The sequence below is a fragment of the Seriola lalandi genome, unplaced genomic scaffold, assembly GCF_002814215.2.
Source record: "Seriola lalandi dorsalis isolate HSWRI2012SDOR001 ecotype SW California unplaced genomic scaffold, Sedor1 jcf7180002054549, whole genome shotgun sequence".
Taxonomy (NCBI): Eukaryota; Metazoa; Chordata; class Actinopteri; order Carangiformes; family Carangidae; genus Seriola; species Seriola lalandi.
Genome location: NW_019525102.1, coordinates 611,394 through 619,379, shown reverse-complemented (window position 1 = coordinate 619,379; position 7,986 = coordinate 611,394). Strand labels below are relative to the sequence as shown.

At 36.9% G+C, this 7,986-nt stretch overlaps 1 protein-coding gene across 2 annotated transcripts; it reads right to left on the bottom strand.

Moving 5' to 3' along the window:
• Window positions 1-227: 227 nt before the first annotated feature.
• Window positions 228-7,290, bottom strand: LOC111661726 (sterile alpha motif domain-containing protein 9-like). Of its 2 annotated transcripts, none has more exons than XM_023415382.2 (10): window positions 4,491-7,290; window positions 4,300-4,377; window positions 4,179-4,225; window positions 4,015-4,085; window positions 3,597-3,805; window positions 3,193-3,449; window positions 2,888-3,016; window positions 1,854-1,995; window positions 1,658-1,693; window positions 228-1,503 (listed from the first exon to the last, which is right to left on the bottom strand). In XM_023415382.2, exons 1-10 carry the CDS (start codon window positions 7,276-7,278, stop codon window positions 1,235-1,237), a joined length of 4,026 nt encoding a protein of 1,341 aa, XP_023271150.1. In that variant the 5' UTR covers window positions 7,279-7,290; the 3' UTR covers window positions 228-1,234. The 2 variants fall into 2 exon arrangements, with proteins under 2 accessions (XP_023271150.1, XP_087032500.1); XM_087176374.1 differs by having other exon boundaries at window positions 4,300-4,374.
• Between the last annotated feature and the right edge of the window lie 696 nt (window positions 7,291-7,986).

Sequence of the window (7,986 nt, the reverse complement as noted above, 5' to 3'; positions counted from 1 at the left end):
ATGACAGAAAAATATCAAATATTATTGAGTTTACAGAAGTATATGAATTTATATACTATTGAACAAATTTCATCTTATATGATGCATTTGAATGTGCAATACAACCGATACAAAAACAGCCTATTAATAGATTTATTATTGCAGAAATCAATTTTATTTTAAATTATTACCTAATAAACAAACAAACTAACTAACAAAAAACCAAAAAATACAAGAACTCCATGACATTACTCAGAAAATGTTTTTATTGTTTTTTTCATGACAAACTGAAAATACTCAAAGCATAGACAGTCATATTTTTTGCCATTCTTTGTCTAATTTTGTTAAAAAAATAACACAACATGATACATACAGAGGAAAATTTAGAGAAAAAAAAACAATGACACACATTAAAATAATTCACCCCAAACCTTTTATATTTAAACTCTCAGTTTGCACATATAAGTCCATCATCTGTCATATTCATGTCTAACCATTTAGCTGTGCAAATAAAAGAAAAAAAAAAATCAACAAACCTTCAATCTCCCTATTTCATATTATAAATCTACCATTTACAACATCTTAGGCACATTTTGAACCCCTAGCAGCTTTGCCCAGGTTCTGGAAAGATGAGTAGAATAAATCTAATCTTGAAAGAATAACAACATTTTAACAACAGAATCTGTGTCTTTAAAAATGCAGCAAAGTGTGCCCTTTATAATTTCAGTTGGTTTGCTTGACCCATGTTTCTTAATAAAAAACATTCAATATCTACATGAAAATAAGCAATGAAACGAATACAATGAAAGATACAAAATGCATCTAAAAATTTAACAATTTTTCACTGAGAACACATTTCTTTGTATGTTGCTTAAGAGATTTTTAAAAATATTTTCATATATTCCATAAATCCATAAAGAAAATAGTAAAATTAATACTATGCAAATAACTGAAGTTTTAGGAGCTTAATTTCCCTAAGTCTCACTTTTCATTTGAGGCGGCTTCTAGCAATCAGCTGATCTAAATGTCCAAGCAGAGATGAATACATTAAATACTAAAAGTACATGTGAGCGAATGAAAGGGGTGTTTACTCTCCAGTAAACTCAGTGTAGTGCTTCTATGAGCCCATCATCTTTCTGAGTTACTTGGACTACACTTCATAAATATTCAAAGCAGCATATTTATCTGAAGATATGTGTGGTCCTTGTCAGTGTTGTTATTAAATTTGACACACACTTTTATCATCTTTGCTCTTTTATCTAGATCCCTGAAGCTCAGAGATTAGATGCTTCAGATTCTTCATCCCTTTAATGATTTGATAGAAAGCATCTTTGCTTCTTCTGCCGGCTGAGCTCACAAACCTGAGAATCTCCCTCATCTGGTCTTGTGGGGTTGTCAAAGCTCGCACAGCATCGTAAGTCTCATTTGAGATCAATTCCTCATCCATGAGCTTGTCCAGGATGGCTCCTGTATCACGTACTCCTTTAATTAGAGCTGTGCGATGGCGATCCACAAAATGCTGACCTGAAGCAATCAACATAAAAGCAATGAAAACAACAAAAAAATTAATACCAGAAGTTGTTTTGGTCATAGGTTAAGAATTCATTGTCATTGCTTCTCAGTCCTGGTTTTTATTTTTGCATATTGTGTCTTTTAATTGATTAATGTCCTTTCTTACCTTCTTCATGATCAGTGCTTTGATTTTGATAGTCCCCTGAGATAAAATTCAGATTTCATTATTGATTAATTATTGGATATATGTTTTTTGCTCAGTCACAGGACAGTACACATTTAGTTTAACAGAATAAAGGTGGCACATAGTGAGTGCACATTCATCATGTTAAAATTATTAAAAGAATAAAATAAACACTCACCTTTGCGAATAGTGCAGATCCAGAGAGTGTCATTTTCACTATTTCTCTTTTGCTTACTTTTAAGTTTTAGAATGAAGTCGCTGCCTGCATCTCTGATGAACACTTCAAAGTAATTACGGATCTCAAATCTCAGCTTTAATTTCTGTGAAGGAAATATTGTAATATTTATTTCAACTGGTATAATCACTGTGTGTTCAAGGGATGAAAATATTGAAATTATGTTTCTGTATGGTAATATACCGACAGAAATGAAAAAAAAGCTCTAACCCATGATTCAGTGTTTGAAAAGAAAGACAATGAAAACTAAACAAATGTGAAGCCTTAAAGTTCTGGCTCAACGATTTTACTACAGATGTCTATGTAGAAAGATTGTTCTCATAATCAATATGTTGAAAATCTAGATTAGATAATGATGGTTGATGATGATGGGCACTTTTCAAAACACAATAATACCAGAACTAACAGTGATGATATTTCAGAGTCAAACACTACTGATTAAGGGTATCAGTAGGGTAAGTACATAATTTCACATGATCGACCAAACCATATGTCACGATCATGTGGGAAGTCTGTATCTTCTTTGCGCTCATTTGGTGACTCTGACGTCCCATGTTTGTATCTGTCAATCTCACCAAGAAGTTTTATTGATCCAATAAATTAAAGAAACAGTTTAGTCTAAATATGTGAACGTCAGCAATGACAAAAGTTTTTATAGTGATGTGTAATTAAAAGTTTTATTTAAATGTGCACTTAGTTGATGGTTAATGACGATAACGTCATTCATGGCTATACTGTGATACCACTATAATGGAAGGCATGCACTTTGCAATTTTGCACTGTCCCAGAAAAAATATGACCAATGAGAAAGAAACATAGTGATATCTTTGGTCATGGCTCCAAAATGGTGGTCCTATGTCGCACTGTGTGAGAGGTTCAAAGATGGCCTCCTTCATGATCTTGCGACCAAAGTTAACCTGGGACAAAATTGTTATTTGCTAATATGGTGCCCCATAATTAAAACGGTTAAACCTTACATCAGGTTGAATGACAGCAGTGTCCGTGTCTGCTGTGAGGTAGAAATGATCCAGCATCTGAAGAGACTTGTCTGGGCTTGGTTTTGGGATTATTTTGGATCCATAAGATGTCTCCTTTCTCTCCACTTTCTGTGAAAAAATACAAGACTTAAATTCACAGCAGCCAACACTGACATCTGTTTTTGAAGTACAGTAAAAATGGGTTTGGTGTTTCGCTAATATGTTTCAAAAAATTTCTGGGGCACATTTGCTACATCTTGCAATGTTTTGTATTACTGTGAGAAAAAAAACAAAAAAACATAAACCTGTTGCACATCACGATCAGGTGGGACCATGTAAACATGCAAGGTGAGGAATTCCATTCTTGTCTTGTATATTAACACGTCACAGAAAACTTTCACCGGTATTCCCAGTTTCGTCCGGATCATGACCCCTCTTGGAGAAAAAACTGGTTGGAATAACTTGACATGAGACGATGTCACTTCAGACCCTTGTTCTACAAAATCTCCACAAGTGTCCACATGTAGAATTGCAAACATGTCTGAAATTTTGGAGTTGTGATCTGAAAACAAACAAACAAACAAACAAAAGACCATTATAAAAAAATCAAATAATAAACAAAACAAAAAACAGTATTTAGTGAGGAGAAAAGGGCAGTTTTTTTAATTTATGGAATCACACAATTGAATTACACTCACTGTCCACTCACCTATCCAGTGTGGTAGATGCACTTCCTCTAACTTCCCAGCAGTGACTGTAATGTCCAGTAGAGGTCCTGCTGGCATGTAATCAGTGCATGCAGGCTTCCACACATGATCCTCCCATGAGCAAAACTGGTATCGGAATCTGACCTTTTCCTTACAAACCCAGCGCAGTGTAGACACACTGCATTCATAGTGACCTGCCTTAGACTGTAAGCTAATTTTGTGAAAGAGAAAAACAAATGACTGTATGAAGGAACATACAGGAGCAAATTTGGACTAAGACAAAATGTCTTGTTATTATTTGGCGCAAACAGCATCATTACTCATATAAAACAGTGCAGTAATTACACTGAAATTAGACATCATTGCTTCTCTGTTCATGTGATGTGCACTGAAATGAATTACCTAAGATACAATCTTTACCTATAGGTACGATCCTCATCCACTTCATTGACTTCAGGTGTAAGTTTTGTCCAATCACTGGAATCCTGTTTCTGAAGACAATAATCGGAAAAAGAAATCAGCAATTGTGATTGTTAGATTTTCATAATATGAAATACAACAAACCGCAAAAACAAAAAGCTTACTATTCCACTGCCAGCATTTCCAGAGGGCTTCAACATCCCAGAGGACCCTGTTAGAGCACAACAGTAAAGATGAAAAGACTAGTACACCCAAATGACAGCATTTTTTTCTTACTGTACTTACCTTTAGAGGTATCTGGGCAGGCAGACAGTTTGGGTTTTATTTCTCTAGGTTTTGAGACATCCATCTCTGAGATTTCTACTGCCACGAAATACAGTGGAATGTTAATTGATTAGGGGTGTACACAGTTGCACAATAACATAAAAATTCAACAGCAACTTGTCACTCCTGTTAGTTTATGATGTCCTTCTTACCCTTTTCTGTAGTTTTGTTCTGGATGCTAAAGGCTACAGGTCCTCTGATGGTGAATCCAAGGTAAAAGGAAACTTGACGTGGCTTCCAGAGGCTGTTACACAGGTTTACATCCACTTCAATCTCTGTGCCTCCAACAGTTGCATACAGACTGTAGTTTCGTACCACCCCTTCAACTCTGAGAAGATGTTTTTGAATCTTGGGATCTTGGAAAATATTCTCATCGCTCCAGTTGCTCCAATCTTGTATTTCTTCCTTGTTTTGCCCAAGAAACAATCCCTCAAGGACTTTTCTGTGAACAATTCTCTTCAGACCTTGACCTTTTCCAATGAAAAACAGAGGGCGAAGGTATCTTGAGCGAAAGTATGTTTTATAGGCATGTTCATAAGAGCAATGCATGTGCTGGACCAATTGATTAAGGTCAAAGACACATTTGTCTTCACTGTCTGTAGGCCAGTGTAAGAGAAGGGCTAACATGTGGAGCTCAGGTGCTTCTTTTGGGTTCAGGGGCATTTTATGTCTAAATGCAGTTAAACAACTGTGTTTAGGGGGGGAATCCAATCCTGTATTTATCAACATTATATGAGCAAGAATGTAGTTGACCAGAGCTGTTAAGGAATCTTTGCTTGAGTAGATTTCTTTCCACCATGTAGTTATTTCTTTAAGCTCTGCTTCAGTGTATTCTCTGTCAAGGTAGGAGAGTATTCCAGCAGAGGTCTCAGCCAGGCTTTGTTTAAGTTTCTGGATGTAAGGAGCACATTCTTCTTTCACATGTCTGGGTGGGGAGTCTCCGACATATTTTCTGTAGCAGTCTGAGGTGTCTTTAGAAATGTATGGGACATCATATTTCTTCATGTCAGGCTTTGAGTAAGTCAGGTATTTATCAAAAAAATCACATTTTCTTTCCACCTCGTCTCTGAGGCTGTTTATCAGATCATTAAACCTGTAGAGTTTGTTGTCTCCAAGTGATTTCAGGACAGAGCACATGGACACGTTCTTTGTGAGAACATTTCTCCAGGTTTCGTTCTGACGAACAAGAAGGTCAAACAGAAGGTTGCAAACCTGAACGTAACCAAACTGCCCTCTGTTGTTAAAAACATGTGAGACTTTAGTCGTGCCATCCCCTTTCATGTCTGACTCGCGTTCATTTTCAGCAAGTTGTTCTTCATGTTTGAAAGCTTCAATGGCCTTTGCGGCCAGTTGCAAGATCTCTCTTGGTTTGGCATGTAACTCTTTGCTTTTCACATCTCCTAGCTTGAGTACCAACTCTTTCCTCTTCTCATTCAGAGGGTTCAGATAGTTCAGATGGTTCTTATGGACTTGACCCAGTGTATCAGCAACAAATGAACTTTGTGGATCTCGTTTTTTTGCCTCTTTTGCCCACATTTCTGCCTTGTTGTAGTCTTTTAGTTCTATGTAATAAACACGAGCAAGTGCTTGTGGAAAAAATGGATTTGTATCCATTTTTTTTGACGCCACTTTTAAAACTGCTGCACTCTCGACATTGCCCTCCCTTTTCTGAATATCTAGAATCAGTCTAGAAAATCTTTCTTGCTCGTCTTTAATCTCTGTACTACTGTTTGGGTTCTCTTCTTTTTTCATTTCCCTTTTTGTTAACATGTCTTTGACAAAGCCAAGCAAACATGGGGGAACCTCGTCTCTGCACAAACATGTCAAAAGGTTTCTTGCTGTGTCACTTCTGTTCACACCTGCCTCAGCCATCAGTTCAGTACATTGCTTTGCTATCATTGAGTGAGCCATGCGGACTCTTCTTTCAGATGTTTTGTCTTGTTGGAAGGTGACGATGAGATGACTAAAGGGCTGCATTCTGTCCTCCAGTGAAAGGTCTCCATGGATGAAGTCATCATGTTTGAAGAAGTCCAGGCACTGAGACTCCAGGAGATATGAACCTGGTACATAGGCATTCAGCAGGGACAGGAAGGCAGCAAGCTGAGTCTTCTTTGGTCTGTTTGTTCTTTGGACTTTGGAGAATACTGTACATTCTCGTTTAATGTAGGCTGGAGAGAAATTTGTTTGCATTATGTTAAAGCCATAGAACTGTGTGCATTTATCACTGTATCGTCTGCTGAGCTCTTTCTTTTTCTCATTGAATTTTTGTCTCTCTTTGTCAGAGAGTTTTCTTTGTAGGGCAACATGGTCACTCTGTACTACTTCATCTTTTCTCACACAGCTGAGTAAAATTGCCACAGGCATATAGACAACTACATTCTGTTCAGCAATTGTTTTCATAATGCTATCTCGCAGTTTTTCCAGAATCTGCTCATCATTCAGTAACAGCAGCACCGTGTTCTGGTGGCCTCGACTGCCTGCTGTGAAAAGGTGAACCACCTCCTTTGCGACATTTGTGATGTCTGAGGTTGAGCCTGTTAAAACAGCACACCTGAATGTTTTCCGCAAGTCCCACAACACCTGCATGGCCAGAGTGGTTCCCCCACATCCTGACTGGTGGAACAGTTTAACCATCGATATTCCAGGGCGTTTTCTTCTTTGACGAATTTGTTGTTCAAGTGTATCGTATCCATCTCGTTTAATAAAGGGAATTCCAATGCCACGGGACTCTGCCTGTTCACTAATGTGAAAGTTCAACCAATCAGGTGGGGCCCCTCTGTAAAAGTTTTCCTCCGTCTGCTCAAGAAGTGCTGGATCCAAAAACTCTCCTTCAAACTGATTTGCATAAAGAACATCCAAAAGTGAGAGGGAATCTCCGATTTCACTCCCTAGGTAAATTTCCCCACCCTTAGCAGTAGATAAGGCCGGTCCATTTGCCATCTTGGACTTTTAGTTTCCTGTAAGTTAATGAATGTGAAAAAAAAAAAGATTTTGAATTAGAATATTTCATATGATTATGATTTAAACAGATCTGTTAACTAAACATGATTCACAAATTAAAATACACAAATGACCAAATGAGCAGTTGACAGCAGATTTTACTTTCAAAACCTATATATATATATATATATATATATATATATATATATATATCAGCCATATACAATGTCAAGAAAAATAAATACTTTTGGTTTGTGAAAAATAAATGTTACTTCAAGTTTAACCAGTTGAAAATGTAAAAAGTACAAAATAAATAAAACAATAACATTAAATAAATAAAAATAATAAATAAACATAAAAATCAGCTAGATGGGGCTGTAGAGTCAGTGGCAAAGTTTGCACCCAGGCTCATCTCTCTCTCCTGCATCTTCACCCAGCTCTCCCGCTGCTGTGCTCTGCTCTCCTCCACTTTGTTTGACAACTCCTCCCTGTCTAATGTTACTTGTTTAATAAGATTACATTAAAAGTGTGAGTAACGTAACGCTAACAGCGTTATATAGTTTACACTCACATCACATCTGATTACAAGTGTGAACATTAAAATACAATTTTTTTCCTAACCATCATCATTTACGAGTCAGTAAAAGGCTTATGATAGGCTACCTGACTAGCGTCTTCTTCATCTGTTGTCTTTCTCTTCTTAGAGAA

Coding starts and splice junctions, on each gene's coding strand:
- LOC111661726 (XM_023415382.2), bottom strand. CDS start 7,278: ATGGCAAATGGACCGGCCTTATCTACTGCTAAGGGTGGGGAAATTTAC. Junction 3,017..3,192: donor CTGATCGTGATGTGCAACAG/GTTTATGTTTTT, acceptor ATTTTTTCACAG/AAAGTGGAGAGAAAGGAGAC. Junction 1,694..1,853: donor GATCTGCACTATTCGCAAAG/GTGAGTGTTTAT, acceptor ATTTTATCTCAG/GGGACTATCAAAATCAAAGC.